At 42.9% G+C, this 18,895-nt stretch overlaps 1 protein-coding gene across 2 annotated transcripts in view; it reads right to left on the bottom strand.

Moving 5' to 3' along the window:
- KCNT2 (potassium sodium-activated channel subfamily T member 2) overlaps positions 1-18,895 on the bottom strand; it is a 1,359,842-nt gene that overhangs the window by 640,169 nt on the left and 700,778 nt on the right. For both annotated transcript variants that reach the window (XM_077277827.1, XM_077277828.1), the window contains exon 13: positions 17,467-17,575. In XM_077277827.1, the coding sequence (XP_077133942.1) occupies positions 17,467-17,575 (109 nt within the window). The remainder of the gene's footprint in view (positions 1-17,466; positions 17,576-18,895) is intronic.

Raw genomic sequence — 18,895 nt, 5'->3', positions numbered from 1 at the left:
CTTTATGGAGGACAGAGAGAACTGTGAGGAACTTGTCAGAAGCCACAGGCAGCAAGGGACTACACCAAAGCACTGGTGGGAAAACTTTCATTTCCACCTGGTAAAGGGGACTCTGAACTTGCTTCCAAGCTGGCCGGACCGTGTCTGTACCTGTGATCTGGTGCCCTGGACTGCGGTTGCCTGAAGCCTTCAGTAAACCAGGTAAAGAGACTGCAAACCTTTGTCCTCCGTTCTTTACTGCACCACTCACCATCCTCTTTTATACACCGGGAGCTCTGGGGACCTACTTCACCTGTGGGAAGTTATACCATCTTAGCTGCCATAACATCACCCCAGAGGACCCCTTTAAACAGCGCCGATCCCCCACTGACCAAATACCACAGGTTGCATCACGAACACAAACTTTATTCAAAAACCCCTTTAAACACATTCCCTTTTTTTGGGCACCCAGGGCCACAGACCGGGTCGCCACCATCATCCCCTTTAAGTATCGGACCAGGTACCTTAGAGCCCACGGTCCTGGCGGGCAACTCATTCACATTTCAAAAAATTATTGGCAGACACCACCAAAGTGGCATCATTTTCACCACAGCAGAAATACTATTAGCAGGCACCACCAAAGTGGCATCAAATTTACCACAGTAGAAATGTTATAATAGAGACCGATAGGTCTTCCACTACATCCAATCCAGCAGATGTACACTCAACCATGAGTGTTCACATTTCCAAAAAGTATTGGCCAACACCACCAAAGTGGCATCAATTTCACCACAGTTTATATAGTATAATATGGACTGACAGGTCTTCCACTACACCCGATCCAGCAGATGGAGACCCAACCAGGAGTGTTCACATTTCCAAAAATAATTGGCAGATACCACCCAAGTGGCATCAATTTCACCACAGTATAAATAGTATAATAGGGACTATCAGGTCTTCCACTATGCCCAATACAGCAGATGTACACGCAAGCAGAAGTGCTCACATGTCCAAAAATTAGTTGCAGACACCACCAATGTGGCATCAATTTCACCATAGCATATATAGTATAATATGGACACAACACCCACTACATCCATTACACCCAATAAACCAGAAGTTTTCACATTTAAACAATTAAGGGCCTGAGATCACTGAAGTGGCATAAATTTCACGGGAGTAGAAATAGTATAATTGGGACCGACACATCTTCCACTAAAGCCAACCCAGCAGATGTAGTCCAACCATGACTGTTCACATTTCCAATAATTTGTGTTAACATCCACAACATCATAAGCAGCAGCAACAGCAGGCACAGAAGCCACACTAAAGATATCACAGAGTGCAGTTAAGCAACATTAATGCAGCAAAATAAAAAATGCAATATCGCCTAGTCTGTACAGTCTGGAGGCTATTGAAGCATGGCAAAAAAAAAAATGTTTTAAAAAATATGAAAAAATAAATATATAAAAGTTTAAATCAACCCCCTTTTGCCCCATTCAAAATAAAGTAAAGAAAAAAAAAAATCAAACATACACATATTTAGTATTGCCGCATTCAGAATCGCTCGATCTATCAATAAAAAAAAGGATTAACCTGATCGCTAAACGGCGTAGTGAGAAAAAAATTTGAAATGCCAGAATTACGTTTTTTTGGTCCCCACGACATTGCATTAAAGTGCAATAACGGGCAATCGAAAGAACATATCTGCACCAAAATGGTAGCATTAAAAATGTCAGCTTGGCACGCAAAAAAAAAGCCCTCACCCGACCCCAGATCACGGAAAAATGGAGACGCTACGGGCATCGGAAAATGGCTCAATTTTTTTTTAAGCAAAGCTTGGAATTTTTTTCACCACTTAGATAAAAAATAACCTAGACATGTTTGTTGTCTATGAACTCGTAATGACCTGAAGAATCAAAAAGCCAAGCAAAAAACAAGTGTGGGGTTGCACTTTTTTTGCAATTTCATGACACTTGGATTTTTTTTACCATTTTCTATTACATGAAATGCTAAAACCAATGATGTCGTTTAAAAATGCAGCTCGTCCTGCAAAAAATTAGCCCTCACATGGCCATATTGACGGAAAAACAAAAAAGTTATGGCTCTGGGAAGGAGGGGAGAGAAAAACGAAAACAAAAAAATGAAAATACCCCTGGTCATGAAGGGGTTAAGCTGTATGCCTGCGAGCTCCAAGGGATATAAATTTTAACACTGCCTGATTGTGGTGCACCTTGGCTGCACAGTACAGAGGTGGTGGGGATTTGCTCTGCACCGTTGGAAAGCGTGTCTCATTAAGGCAGAGGTTGACAGCGCAGGTAGAGGCTCTAGAAGAGATAGAGGAGGCAGAAGCAGTGGAGAAAGTGTTAAATGTAGAGGTTTGTCCTGCAAGCCTAGGGGATTCCAAGACTTCTGAAGCAATGCCTGCCCCCACAGCCACCAGGGTCACCCAGTGCCCAGTCAGTGAGATGTAACGCCCTTGGCCATGCTTACTTGTCCATGTGTCTGTGATGAAATGCACCCTTGTAAGACATAGATTTAGTCATGGAATGGATGATGTTGTCTGCAACATGCTGGTGTAGTGCAGGCACAGCTTTCTTAGAAAAGTAATGGTGACTGGGCAATTGGTACTGGGGCATTGCGACAGCCATCAGCTTTGGAAACCGTCTGTATCTACCGGGTGGAAAGGCAGCATTTCCGTGATCAACAGATTTTGGAGATGGTGAAGTTTAACCTCTTAGCTTTGTCATGCATAGGAGGAAACAATCTTTTACATGACCATAACTGTGGTGCCGTGGGCTGGCTGCAGTTCTGAGAGAGGGCGGAGTACAGTGAAATGGACAAACTGCTCAATCGTGAGAGGGGTGCAGGCAGAGATGTTATGGTAGATTGAGAAAGTTGTGGTGTGCTCGTTCTCTGAGATCGGTCAAAAACAGCAGGCATGTCCGCTTCCATTACAGCTCATGGTGGGCTCTCAGTCAGCATGACTGGAGTAGGTAAAGAACCCAAAGTTCTGCCGTCGAAGATTTGCATCTCAATGGTTGGCACAGTATTGGAGGAGGAGTAAGAAGCAGCAGATGTGATAGATGGGGCAGTGGATGGTTGTTAATGTCTGCTGGTCTGCATTTTAGCGCAGTGGGATTCCCAGTGTAACGCATTTTGAATGAGCGTGTGAAGGTTCATACATGTAGTTGTCAAATTATTGCACTTTTTACCTCTACTCAGTTTTTTTTGCAAAGTTGGGAGATTACGTGAGTTGGCCCAGGCTAGGCAACCCTTGCCACCCCTGCTGTGTAGACCCGCAGATGCTGCTGGTCACATTCATAGTTGTGGCTGAGGATGCATTGCTCATCATGGCTACATTACTACGTGTCTGTGAAGTGTGGCACAACTTAACCTCCTTGTCTTCCTCCTCAGATGACCTACTCAGCTATGTGCCTTTAGGTTCATGCCAACTGCAATCTGACACCTCATCATCATAATTTCCTGTGTTATCACATTCCTCGACCTTAGAGTCACCCTTCTACACTTCCTCCTCTGACAGCACAGTATAGTCCAGGTGAGCCTCTGATATCTGAGTCTAATCAGGATCACCTCCCCCAGGGGGTAAATGTCTGATGACAAAAGTTAGGATGCTGCTCGGACCCTACTTTGTCCTGCCCCAGATCCAAGCTATAACAAATTTTGTGCAGATTTCCTCATTTTAACTCTGAAGCTTTTGAAAGCACTTCTGATGACCATTATTATTATTATTATTTATTATTATAGCGCCATTTATTCCATGGTGCTTTACATGTGAGGAGGGGTATACATAATAAAAACAAGTACAATAATCTTAAATAATACAAGTTATTACCATGGAATAGAATGTGTGAACACCTCTTCAGACTCATACGTCCATGGTTCCATACAGTCAGTTGTATGGTTGGAGAGTTTGGACGTGGGGGGAAGCAAGGGGAATTTGGATGCCATCTATGTGGACTGTACTGTGTGTGATGTTGACGTGGAGGAAGAGAAGGAGAGACCACTTGTTGCTGCACTTGCAATCCATTCGAGCACATGCTCTTTTTGGGCCTCATCAACAAGGCATACCAATCTGAGTCTGCCAAAGAAAGATAGTGAAGTAGCCCATCTAGTAAAAAGACGTTGTCAGTTGTCTTTGCATGGGATGTTGTTGCTTCACTAGTGCTTTCACATTACCACCTACCCCACGTACACCTTGAACACAAAGTTTAATTTCCCTTCCACCATGGCCTCGCTTTTTCCCAGTCATGTTGCTCAGATAGTGTTGTGGGAGTACAGTATAAGCAGCAAAAAATTAGATTTTTAACTCTGCAAACAGCTGAATTTCAGTAAATTAAAAGGTGAAATATGGCATGCTGAATCGCATTAGTCAAAGAAGAAATAATTGTTTGAGTGTGGATGAGGCCTATATGACAAAGACGATATGCTGCAAACAATATGAAAGTGAGATGTCCCCTAATGTATGACATTAGTAACAGAAGAATTTTTGGTGGCCTCTAGATCAGGCCTCTATAACACTCTAGATGCTACAAACAATTTGAAAGTCAGATGTCCACTAGTGCATGACGTTAGTAACAGAAGAATTTTGGGGGCTTCTCTGGAAAAAGGCATCTATAAAACATTAGATGCTACAAACAATTTGAAAGACAGGTCCCTTACTGTATGACGTTTAGTAAAATAAAAATGTTTTGGCTATGTGCGTGAGCTCTGCAGACAGCTTAATTTCAACCTATCAAAATGACAAAGTGGGAAATGGCGAGCTGTATAACGTTTTGCAATAGAAAAATTATATATTTTTTTAATGTGCATTAGGTCTGCAGATAGTTTTATATAACCACAGAACTAAATTACAAGGTGGGATACAGCTGGCTGTTTCACATTTAGCCACTGAAAGAAAAAGATTTACTATGCTATATTATATTATATAGTATAGTATATATTATATTATATATACTGTGCTATACTCGTGCATGGAGCACAATAGAAGCAGTGCACAACACACTTGTATGCCATGGCTTTGTCTGTGGACCTCAGTAATGGCAAAAAAAATGCTGGAAGATCAATTTCACAGCCACACTGGACAATAGCTACAGTAGCTAAACTATCTGACTGATAAACAATCACCTAGCTAACTAGCTAAAATCTTGCAGCAGCCTCTCTGTGCTGTTACAGTGTAAAACAACGTGTCCGTTCTTTATTTGGAGAGGGACATATGACATCAGCAGCCAGTGACAGATACCCTTGTGTCAGGACATTGTGGATCTTTCCTTTGCCCTGATTGGCTAGTCGCAATGTGCACATATAAAGTTAGGGAAAAAAACTGTTAACAAGAATGCCGCGCCTCTGAGCTCTGGAAAACCCACTCCCCTCATCAAACACGTGCCAAGCGCTCAAGATACACCACCATTATCATTGTTAAAGTGCTGAAAATACTTTTGTGGCAACAAATATTTTCCTGCACTTTTTACCAAACGTTGCAAATTTTTTCCAATTTTCAAAAATGTTGCTTGTGTATCTTATCACGAATCTTGAATGTGCCATATTTGTGCCGAATTTATGTTTGGCAATCGATTTCCAAACTAGTTTGCTCATCACTAGTTATTAGGTTGTTCCCAAGTGAAAGGTCACTGGTTTGAATCGAAGAGCAGCCATGAAAAAGATTTCCCAAGAAAAGAGAAACAGCATCTTCCAGTTCATTGATAGCGGTGTCTTGGCTAAGAAAATTGCCAAAATGCATGATGTGAATGCCATGACAGTTAGAAGAATACAAAATTAAGTCAGTCCATGTATTCAAAAACCAAGAGATGGACATTCAGGTAAAATATCAGAGCAAAGAAGTAGGCTTATCTATCACAAGGTCTATCAGTTCTGGTGTGAATAAAAAGGCACTGGAGGTGGCTCATATTCTTCATAATAGTGAGATTACGTAAGTCTATACAAGCACCGTGTGACGCACATCAGACAAGTCTGAAACGGCGGCTCAAAAAGAGGTGAATAAGACTCGACTTAAATATCATAAGAAGAGTTGGCTCGAGTTTGCAAAAAAGTATGAAAAGTTGACAGTAGAAGAATAAAAACTGGTGGGTCATTTGGAGCTATGAGATGAAGGTCAATAGAGTAGGCTCTGTGCAAATGGTTCTGGAAGTAAAAGGAGAATAAGTGGCAAACGGATCTCAAAATTTAAGGAACTTTAAGTTCAGTGTAAGAAGCCTGATGATATTGGGTTGTTTCATAGCCAAAGGCAATGGATACTTGACCAGGATTGATAGTGGTCTCGATGCTAGCTATATGTGGGTATCTTTTAAGATGAGTTACTTCACACACTCGAGTACTATGGGTGTGAAAAGGACAACATAGTGTTCCAACAGGAAAATCTCCAGCAACATATGTCAAGATTGGCAAAAAATGGTTCAATGACAATGAAATAGAGATGAAGGATTGGCCTCTGCAGTCCTCAGATCTCAACCCAATCAAACACCAGTGGGTAGAGTTGAAGAAAAAACTGTATTCATACCCAAATGAGTCAAACAATATGCATCCACTTTGGAAAAGTGTAGAAGAGACCTCAGATTAGATTTTGCTAGTGACATGCTTGAATATGATCAAGTGAATGCCTAACGTAGAAGGATTCAGGCAGTGTTGAAAGCCAAAGGTAGATTTACAAAATAGTAAAGAATAAAATTTATATTTTTTAGGAGCAAAACAGTAACAATGCAGTGACATGACAAGAATCTATGCAATTAATCATATGCTAAATAGTCTAATTTGTATTTGACATAGTCAAGATGATTGTCTATTAAATGATGGTAGTCTCACACTTCAATGGATTCCAATGAATCAGAAATTGTTTTGTTGGGACGTATTGTACTTCTTGACAGTGGTAAAATTTATTCAATATAACTTGAATTTATTTGTGAAAAAACGGAAATTTGCAGAAAATTTGGAAAAGTTTGCAATTTTCAAACTTTTCATTTTTATGCCCTTAAATCAGAGAGTTATGTCATACAAAATAGTTAATAAATAACATTTCCCACATTTCTACCTTACATCAGCACAATTTTTGGGGAAGTTATAGTGGTGAAAATTTGAGCAGATATTTCTCATTTTGATAACAAAAAGTACAAAATTGTTTTTTTTAGGTACATCACATTTGAAGTGACTTTGAGGGGTTTACATTACAGAAAATGTCCAAAAGTGATACCATTCTAAAAATTGCACCCCTCAAGGTGCTCAAAACCACATCTAAAAAGTGCATTAAGTCTCATCATGTGGATATATATGGGACTAGTGTTGTAATGGTAATTGAAGTGCCCCGTTAATATTTGGACATTTGGTAATTTATTTTTGTAGAGGAACATTGTTAAATAATCAATTTAGGTTTTCAATGTAAGCTGTAGGGTGTTAGGGCTGGCGGAACGCACTGAGTAAATATAATGATAGTAAAGGTGCCTTCGCAGCCTGGGGTCCACCGTGCAGTAGTGGAACCTGCTGCTAGTTAATGGCGGCACTATATGGCGGTACTACGCCAGAATAGACATGGGTTCCATCACCCAGTCTGTATAGGAGCAAACTCTGTTGCTTCACAGAGTGGTAGGGAATAAAGGTAACGCTGTGCCCTGTTAGCAGTCACAGGGTGCAGCAAATGGATACTAGTGGGATCCCTGCAATTCATCCCCACTATGCTGGTGATTGATCCCGCTCTGACCCTCGGTGGCTTTTGAGCCCGTGCATGAGGACGCCCTGAGTCAGATGTTGGGATCAAGTGGGAGTTCCCACCCTACACTGACGAATTGTCAGGAGAAACTGGAGATAGCCACACGGAGTGCGTACAGCGCCGCACTGGTGGAAACTGCTGTTTAGACCCAGTGTAAATTGTGCCTTGTGCTGGATGGCACTATCTGGCACTAGATAGCTCCAACATTCACGAACATTCATCAATTCTAGGGATGGAATCATTCGGAGCTTTCACCAGAACAGGCATACATACACACACACAATTACTGATTTACACTAGTTCATGGCCGTGCGGCCATGCGAACCTTTCATAGAGGAAGCTCTCCGTAACCTTCCTAGTGGTCCAACAGGAGCTGCTACAGGACCTGAGCACGTGACCCCCGACATCCAATGAGAGGTCATCCCTTGGGCATGCTCAGTAGAGGAAAAGCAGGACTTAGTCCCAGGAGTGTCTGCTCGCCACTGATCAGTGCTGGTTACAATGGCTGAACCTGGAAGATCAGCAGTAACCAAGCACACAGTATCTGCCTGAGCCAGATGCTGGGACCCACATCTCCGCTGAGCATGCTCCATTGTGGCTGGAGAAGAATGGGAGACCGCAGCTGAGGTGGTTCGAGATTCCTCCTGTGCAGCGGTGGGAACTCGGCACCTAACATAGGGTTGTCTAAATATATTTCTTTTTCCAAAGGCAATTGCAACAACTTCCAATTTTTATATTACATTTTCTATGAGTTAAATTTATCTTTATCAAAAAATGTGGAAGGGAAAGTAACCGTTCAACCCTACTATATACACTCACTGGCCACTTTATTAGGTACACCTGTCCAACTTCTTGTTAACACTTAATTTCTAATCAGCCAATCACATGGCGGCAACTCAGTGCATTTAGGCATGTAGACATGGTCAAGACAATCTCCTGCAGTTCAAACCGAGCATCAGTATGGGGAAGAAAGGTGATTTGAGTGCCTTTGAACGTGGCATGGTTGTTGGTGCCAGAAGGGCTGGTCTGAGTATTTCAGAAACTGCTGATCTACTGGGATTTTCACGCACAACCATCTCTAGGGTTTACAGAGAATGGTCCGAAAAAGAAAAAAAATCCAGTGAGCGGCAGTTCTGTGGGCGGAAATGCCTTGTTGATGCCAGAGGTCAGAGGAGAATGGGCAGACTGGTTCGAGCTGATAGAAAGGCAACAGTGACTCAAATCGCCACCCGTTACAACCAAGGTAGGCCTAAGAGCATCTCTGAACGCACAGTGCGTCGAACTTTGAGGCAGATGGGCTACAGCAGCAGAAGACCACACCGGGTACCACTCCTTTCAGCTAAGAACAGGAAACTGAGGCTACAATTTGTACAAGCTCATCGAAATTGGACAGTAGAAGATTGGAAAAACGTTGCTTGGTCTGATGAGTCTCGATTTCTGCTGCGACATTCGGATGGTAGGGTCAGAATTTGGCGTAAACAACATGAAAGCATGGATCCATCCTGCCTTGTATGGAGCATCTTTGGGATGTGCAGCCGACAAATCTGCGGCAACTGTGTGATGCCATCATGTCAATATGGACCAAAATCTCTGAGGAATGCTTCCAGCACCTTGTTGAATCTATGCCACGAAGAATTGAGGCAGTTCTGAAGGCAAAAGGGGGTCCAACCCGTTACTAGCATGGTGTACCTAATAAAGTGGCCGGTGAGTGTAAGTAAGACTGCAGATGAATAAATGTAGCCTGACAATCACATGGAAATGGGTAGTTCTCAAGAGTTTAGTACACAAAGAGTAATCCTCTCTCAGGAAAATCTCTGATCATAAAAGAAAACATGACTTTGCCCTTGAATTCCATCTGTAGAATTTGGAACGTTAAATATCCATCTGTCAGGATGTGATGGAATGTGAATAGAATTTTAATACTATTATACTAATTAATTATTTGTTTTAATTTTTTTGACTAATGCTTTTTAGAATTTAAAAACCCTCGCAGCCATTTTGTGCATTGTTTCACTTGCTGGATGTGCCAAAAGAAATCATATTTCAGTGTTATACTGTGTATAAAGCAATTATGCATAATTCTATGTGGCGTTTAGTGAAATGGCTGCACATGTGTGCAATGAAACATAACACATTAACTCATTATCAAAGTGCCCTTAAAGCGCCATAATTAGTTTTAGTTTTTAATGAAAATCATTCATGAAATGATCCATATAAGCGATATTCTCATTTGCATATAGAATATTTCTAGCGTTTAATAGGACTCCAATCTTATCTGTTTCCCATGTATAATTTCCTGGTCATTACTTGCCACATTTGACTTTTGCTAATTACTGTTTGTTATAATTCACTATGATAAGCTGAGATGCAGACATAAAGCCCTATGGTAGCATTCAATGGCTATTAAAAAGGAACCTATCATGTAAAATACGCTATTAACATGCAGATAAGGGGTTAAACTGCAGGGTAACAGCATTCTGAAGCTTTCCAATACCCGCACTGAGAACCCTGCTGCCAAGAGAAAATGAACTTTATTCCTACAGACAAAAAAAAAACAACTACTAGTTCTACTGGTTACAATCTGTTTTTCCAAGCCAGATAGCTCAAGTTCACATGGACATTAACAAGCCTGTGAATTCATTAAAGAACTCAAAATGGGTTAAATACAGTCCTATGAGAACTCAGAGTGCCACACATGCATTTTGCTATTAATTACAGGCTGTTTAGTACTTTGATTCACAACAGATTTATTCGCTGTGTATGAAATTTTTAAGGGAAAATTCGACAAAAATAGCAAATTCAAATTTCAAATGATCCGCCATTCTTTAGACCATATCTTCTTTTGAACAAAGCTTCTCTCCCTTGTGAAAGAAATCAATATGGACAATATAATATTATCAGATCATGAACTTTGCTCTTCATTGCTCCACTTTTCTCAGTAAAGGTACCTTCACACGAAACGACTTTACAACGAGAACGACAATGATCCGTGACGTTGCAGTGTCCTGGATAGCGATATCGTTGTGTTTGACACGCAGCAGCGATCTGGATCCTGCTGTGATATCGCTGGTCGTTGATTAAAGTTCAGAACTTTATTTGGTCGTCAGATCGGCGTGTATCGTCGTGTTTGAAAGCAAAAGCAACGATGCCAGCAATGTTAAACATGGAGCTAACGACCTGTGAGAACGATAAGTGCGTCACCGCTACGTCACTGGATCGCTCCTGCGTCGTTCTGGAGCTGCTGTGTTTGACATCTCTACAGCGATGTAAACAGCGACGCTGCAGCTATCGGATCATTGTCGTTCTCGTTGTAAAGTCGTTTCGTGTGAAGGTACCTTTACTTCAAAGATTCTAGGTACTGAACAAATCTTATTTAGGCCCCCTTCACACGTCAAAGTTTCTGGTACTTGTGGTGTCACTTTTCATACCTACCGAAAACACTTAGACATGCACCACCATTATAATCTGACATAGTTTAGCGTATCCCCGAATCTTACCCTGGCGATTGTGAATAGTAGTAACATTACTGCTATTCACAGTCGCTGGGTACTGATGTTACTGCTAATCAGAGTCTGCAACTCATGCTGCGTTCTGCGAGACCAAGCAACTCTGATCAGCGGGGACGTCATTAATGATAACACTCTTCAGAGTTGCTGAGTCACCCTGCCCTCTGTGAGAATCGGGGACACTGATGAGCATTAGCGTAACTGCTAGCTATTTAGATTGCCGAGGCCCGATTCGGGGAATGCTGGACTGTCGGACCTGTGAAGAAACATTTTTTTAAATAAATTGATGAACAAAGGACAAGGTATTGTTTTTATTTCTCTCCTGTTATTCTTTTCAGGTATCCAATTATCAGTTTCATCAGATTTGGTGGACTATGTCAGATTCTCAGGACTATGTCGATCTGCCCTGATTGTTGTTTTTAATAAATTGATGAACCAGGAAAAGTGAGGAGCATTTATGCAAATAAAGTATTTTTTGTGTGTGCGTGTTTGTTTTTATGATAACTGGGCTAGTAGTAAGGTTGTCTGATAGACAAATATCCATTACTAAAATCAAGGCTTGATGCCAGCTGTGATTTTTGACAAATCACAGCTGTCACCAACCCCAGCTCCATTATCCCAATTTCCAATGCACCAGATCAGTCGGGAATAGCCAAGGCATTGTGATGCTGTATTTTTAGGCTGGGAGAGGCCCAATAATGCTCCCAGACTTATAATATCATCTCACAGCTGTCTGCTTTACACTTGCTGGTCATCAAAAATGGGTGGGAACCACAAGTCTTTTTTTCATGTATTTATTTAATATCTTAATACATGTGCAGCAAGCTAAACATGCAGGGCACTAATTATATATCTCACAACTTTAACTTTTATTACTCAGATTACTGACATAATGCACTGCAATGCATTTTAACTGTCATTGCTACACTTAAAGAATGCCTTTTACACCATGCTCCTGGAATAGTCGTAACAAGCCACCATAGGTGCCAAACCCATAGGTCATCATGACGACCTTGGCAACACATGGCAACAATAGGTTGACAATCCTGTAGGAGGGGGAGCCCCATCTCACTCCCAGCCTTCTAAATGCTGCAATCACTATTAATAACGACATTAAGGGAGTTAACTGGCTCTTGGCGATGACAGCCGAGGCTCCACTATTAGTTAAAAAGTTTCTGGCAGTGATTGTGTGGGCACTGTTCCTGCATGATTGCCATTACATAAATTTACATCATTTTGAGAGAACCCCTCCCTATCATGACATAAACTTAGATCAAATGTTGTGAAGATGTTAAAGTGACTACAAATCAATTTACCTCTATTGAGGACTGGGTTAAAAAAAGTATGTCAAAACTGTAGACAAAATAGGCATTTACAATGCATGATAATCATCAATAAGCATTGTTAAAATGTCTTGTTTCATGATTATCTTGCCATGTAAATAGGCTGCCCAATGAACAAGTGAAATGCTCACTTTTTTGGTGAAATACACTTATATGCAGTAGAAAGGATCACTGTTGATAGCGGAACATCATGCTGTGTAAACAGGAATCGCATTGCCGAGAACAATGGCAGCTTATGCGCACTGAACGATCAAGTATAGATCGCTCAATTCACATCCTTTGTAAATAGACATTCAAACAACCACCAATTGATAAAGGTTTACTGATCGATGGAAATATCGTCTGTGTAAATGGACCTATATGCAACTTATAAGGCAACATGATAAGTTTATTAGTGTCAGGTAACAATGGGTGGACTGAATTTCTGTCACCAATCTTTTTTGTTTTTCTTCAAAAGAAGCAACTGCCAGATAAGTCTTTTGCAGCAAATCCCTCACAGATTACAGGAGCTCTTTGTTAGAGCTAGCGGAACGCACTGAGTAATGAGAGATATATACGAGGTGCGTTCGCAGCCCGGGGTCCACCATGCAGAGATACATGCTGCTAAGTAATGGCGGATGGACACTGAGCTCACACATGAGTTAACCTCACCCCGTGTGAAATGTAAGTGACCTCTGTTGCCTCACAGAGTCGCGCTGTACACAGAAAACTATTACCCTAACTAGGGTTCTGCTTGCTCTGGAACTCTTCTGAGCTAACCACACACGTGAAGGAACCAGATGCTAAGCAAAGGCCAATTGCCTCCACTGATGCTAGCTGCCTGCCTGATTGTACAGCCCCAGAACTAAACAGACTCTCCACATATGACTGAGTGGTAGAGCATCCACTGGCAACAGCCAAACACAATTGATACTAGCGCATGGCCGTGCGGCCATGCTAATTTTTTATAGTTGTAGCTTCTTCAGGACCTTCCTAGTGGACGAATAGGAGCTGAAACAGGACCTGAGCATGTGACCCCCGACCGCCAATGAGAGGTCTTCCCTTGGGCATGCTCAGAAAGAGAAAAGCAGGACTTAGTCCCAGAAGTGTCTGCTCGCCGCTGACCAGTACTGGCTACAATGGCTGGAAGGGCAGCAGTAACTAAGCGCACAGTATCTGCCTGAGCCAGATGCTGGGATCGACGTCTCTGCTGAGTAGGCTCCACTGTGGCTGGAGAAGAATGGGAGACCGCAGCTGAGGTGGTTGGGATGGTGATGGGATTAGGTAGCACTATTAGCATATAAGCACACATCAATAAACAAAGCTTAACACACTCAATGTACAGTCACTATTACAGACTTAATCCCCCATCACACTAAGGGTACCGTCACACATTGAAATTTTCATCGCTGCGACGGCACGATTCGTGACGTCGCAGCGTCGTATAATCATCGCTCCAGCGTCGTAGACTGCGGTCACACGTTGCAATCACGGCGCTGGAGCGATGCCGAAGTCCCCGGGTAACCAGGGTAAACATCGGGTAACTAAGCGCAGGGCCGCGCTTAGTAACCCGATGTTTACCCTGGTTACCAGCGTAAACGTAAAAAAACAAACAGTACATACTCACCCGTCGGTGTCCTTCAGGTCCCTTGCCGTCTGCTTCCTGCTCTGAGTGCAGCCGTACAGTGAGAGCAGATCGCAGCACCGCTGCGCTCTGCTCTCACTTTCCGGCCGGCACTCAGAGCAGGAAGCAGACGGCAAGGGACCTGAAGGACACCGACGGGTGAGTATGTACGGTTTGTTTTTTTACGTTTACGCTTGTAACCAGGGTAAACATCGGGTTACTAAGCGCGGCCCTGCGCTTAGTTACCCGATGTTTACCCTGGTTACAAGCGAACGCATCGCTGGATCGCTGTCACACACAACGATCCAGCGATGTCAGCGGGTGATCAAGCGACGAAAGAAAGTTCCAAACGATCTGTTACGACGTACGATTCTCAGCAGGGTGTCTGATCGCAGTAGCGTGTCAGACACAGCGATATCGTAACGATATCGCTAGAACGTCACGAATCGTAACGTCGTAGCGATGGAAATTTCAATGTGTGACGGTACCCTTAGGGAGATCGCTGCTGAGTCACAAGTTTTGTGACGCAACAGCGACCTCAGTAGCGATCTCGCTATGTGTGACACGTAGCAGTGACCAGGCCCCTGCTGTGAGATCGCTGGTCATGTCGGAATGGCCTGGACCTTTTTTTGATCATTGAGGTCCCGCTGACATCGCTGAATCGGTGTGTGTGACACGGATTCAGCGATGTCTTCACTGGTAACCAGGGTAAACATCGGGTTACTAAGCGCAGGGCCGTGCTTAGTAACCCGATGTTTACCCTGGTTACCGTCGTAAATGTAAAAAAAACCAAACACTACATACTCACATTCCGGTGTCTGTCGAGTCCCTTGCCATCTGCTTCCCGCACTGACTGACTGCCGGCCGTAAAGTGAAAGCACAGCACAGCGGTGACGTCACCGCTCTGCTGTTAGGGCCGGCGCTCAGTCAGTGCAGGAAGCAGACGCCGGGGGACGCGAAGGTGAGTATGTACTGTTTGTTTTTTACATTTTACACGGGTAACCAGGGTAAACATCGGGTTACTAAGCTCGGCCCTGCGCTTAGCAACCCGATGTTTACCCTGGTTACCCGGGGACCTCGGCATCGTTGGTCGCTGGAGAGCTGTCTGTGTGACAGCTCCCCAGCGACCACACAGCGACTAAACAGCGACGCTGCAGCGATCGGCATCGTTGTCTGTATCGCTGCAGCATCGCTAAGTGTGACGGGGCCTTTAAGGTACCTTCACACTAAGGGTACCGTTACACAAAACGATTTACCAACGATCACAACCAGCGATACGACCTGGCCGTGATCGTTGGTAAGTCGTTGTGTGGTCACTGGGGAGCTGTCACACAGACAGCTCTCCAGCGACCAACGATGCCGAAGTCCCCGGGTAACCAGGGTAAACATCGGGTTGCTAAGCGCAGGGCCGCGCTTAGTAACCCGATGTTTACCCTGGTTACCAGTGTAAATGTAAAAAAACAAACACTACATACTCACATTCGCGTCCCCCGGTGTCCGCTTCCCTGCACTGTGTGAGCGCCGGCCCTAACAGCAGAGCGGTGAAGTCACCGCTGTGCTTTGCTTTCCGCCCGGCACTGACTCACTCAGTGCAGGAAGCTCTGAACAGCAGCGCGGACGCCGGGGGACGTGACAGACATCAGAAGGTGAGTATGTAGTGTTTTTTTTTTACTTTTACAATGGTAACCAGGGTAAATATTGGGTTACTAAGCGCGGCCCTGTGCTTAGTAACCCGATATTTACCCTGGTTACCATTGTAAAACATCGCTGGCATCGTTGCTTTTGCTGTCAAACACGACGATACACGCCGATCTGACGACCAAATAAAGTTCTGAACTTTCAGCAACGACCAGCAATATCACAGCAGGATCCAGATCGCTGCTGCGTGTCAAACACAACGATATCGCTATCCAGGATGCTGCAACATCACGGATCACTATCGTTATCGTTGTAAAGTTGCTTAGTGTGAAGGTATCTTTACACAGTATGTTAGATAGTATATAAGTGGGCAAGACTGTCTTCTTGACCCACCAGACATAAACACTTAAATTCACAAGCCAATATACAGATAAAAACCCAGTTCTTTTGGTTTTTGCAAAAACATGGTTGTCTGGGAAATTAAGATACAATCTGGTTTCTTCACAGTAGCCAGTACTGGTCAGCAGTGAGCAGACACTTCTGGGACTAACCCCCGAGCATGCTCGAGAAAACTCGAGTAACGAGTATATTCACTCATCACTAGTGTTAAGCGATACCTTCCGATATTTGAAAGTATCGGTATCGGATTGGATCGGCCGAAATCCAAAAAATATCGGATATCGCCGATACCGATACCCGATACCAATACAAGTCAATGGGACACAAATATCGGAAGTGATCCTGGATGATTCCCAGGGTCTGAAGGAGAGGAAACTCTCCTTCAGGCCCTGGGATCCATATTCATATAAAAAATAAAGAATACAAATAAAAAATATGGGTATACTCACCCTCGGACGAGCCCTGGCTGTCACCGCTGCAAGCGTCTGCCTCCGTTCCTAAGAATGCAGAGTGAAGGACCTTCGATGATGTCGCAGCTTGTGATTGGTCGCGTGACCGCTCATGTGACCGCTCACGCGACCAATCACAAGCCGCGACGTCATCGCAGGTCCTACACTCACTGCATTCTTAGGAGCGGAGGCTGCCGGTTGCACCGTTGAGGTCCAGGGTCCGTCCAAGGGGTGAGTATATCCATATTTTTATTTTTATTCTTTATTTTTTACATGAATATGGATCCCAGGGCCTGAAGGAGAGTCTCCTCTCCTCCAGACCCTGGGAACCATACGTACCGCACACGCCTGGGAACTTATAGGAACTTCCGATTCCGATTTCCGATATCACAAAAATATCGGAACTCGGTATCGGAATTCTGATACAGCGAATATCAGCCGATACTCGATATTTGCAGTATCGGAATGCTCAACACTACTCATCACTAGATATTATATGATAGTATAAGGACTTATATTGGCAGACGTAGTGATGTGCTCCCACGTGGTCAGACACAGTCATTACACAACATGTAAAAGGGAAACATTTATAAGATGATCTCAGCACATTTTAACACATATAATTGTACCACTAATTATTATTTTAAGATTGATTAACCTTTCGTACTCATTTGTTCTTATGATTTCAATTTTAATGCTTAAAAAGTTGCTGAATTATTTTGTAAATTGGAAAATTTTCAATAAAAACTTATTAAATGAAAATAATAATAATAATAATAATAATAATAATAATGTGAAACATGGACATTACCTGCAAATTTGACGTGGAACTTATTCTCGGGTTTCAATATCTGAACATACAGGGGACAATTTGGAGCAAAGTCTTTGACGGCCCAGGCCCTTAATATTGTTTGGTGGTCCTAAATAGCAAACACATATTAATTTATTGCATTAATATTATGTGCTTTATAGTAATTAGAAGGGTTTCTGTTAGAAAACAATGCTAACAATCACAAAAAGCAGGATACACAACTAATGTTGGAACAAGTGAGACATAACAAACAGTGTATTTCCACACACAACAGACATGCGCACCTATATAGTATATTATAAAATAGTAGGAATCTTATCCTATAAAAGATATCAAACATAAGTTAAATATAGCCAGTCAACCATTGTTATGCCCCATTCTTGAGTCACATGATCTTGTCTTTGGATAAAAATATCAATTGATTTTAGATGTGCATGAGAGCCTATATTTAAGCCTTTTTTTAAAGGGAATCTGTCACCCCCGGGACATTTATGACCTATTACTATGGGCATACAGGTAATAGAGATGTTAATCTAGTCTTACTTGCATGCCTCACAGTTGCTGTCTAGATGTGGAAAAATAGCCTTTTATTTCATTATGCTTAAGATTTCTTCCAGGCTCAAGGGTGTGCGATGACTGGACGAAATCCTGCCTCCGCTTTACATTATACTACCACTTCACTCCCAGGCACATCACACTGACATGTTTCGTACAGTTGTGGTGCTTGAATCCCGCGCATGCGCCCTGCACTTCCTCGACAGTCTGTACTTCATCCTTCTTTCTATGGTCCGGTTCTTGTGCACTGACGGCGGCATGTAATTATAATGAATTCTTCTAATCCAGGATATCTCTGTACTGGGCCACATTCATGTTTCCTTCAGTGAAAACCAGTTATCCTGTCCCTGCAGCTGAAAAACACCCCCACAGCATGATGCTGCCACCACCATGTTTCACTGTTTGGGTTGTATTGGGCAGGTGATGAGCAGTGCCTGGTTTTCTCCACACATACCGTTTAGAATTATCACCAAAAAGGTCTCTATTTGTCTTATCAGACCAGAGAATCTTATTTCTCATTGTCTGGGAGTCCTTCTTGTGTTTTTTTTAGCAAACTCTATGTGGGCTTTCAGATGTCTTGCACTGAGGAGAGGCTTCCGTTGCGCCACTCTGCAATAAAGGCCCGACTGGTGGAGGGCTGCAGTGATAGTTGACTTTGTGAAACTTTCTCCCATCTCCCTACTGCATCTCTGGAGCTCAGCCACAGTGATTTTGGGGTTCTTCTTTACCTTTCTCATCAAGGCTCTTCTCCCACGATTGCTCAGTTTGGTTGGACGGCGAGTTCTAGAAATACTTCTGGTTGTCCCAAACATCTTCCATTTAAGTATTATGGGGAACACTGTGCTCTTAGGAACCTTGAGTACTGCCAAAATCA

This window comes from Ranitomeya variabilis, chromosome 8, assembly GCF_051348905.1.
Source record: "Ranitomeya variabilis isolate aRanVar5 chromosome 8, aRanVar5.hap1, whole genome shotgun sequence".
Lineage (NCBI taxonomy): Eukaryota > Metazoa > Chordata > Amphibia > Anura > Dendrobatidae > Ranitomeya > Ranitomeya variabilis.
This window is presented reverse-complemented; position numbering and strand designations above follow the sequence as displayed.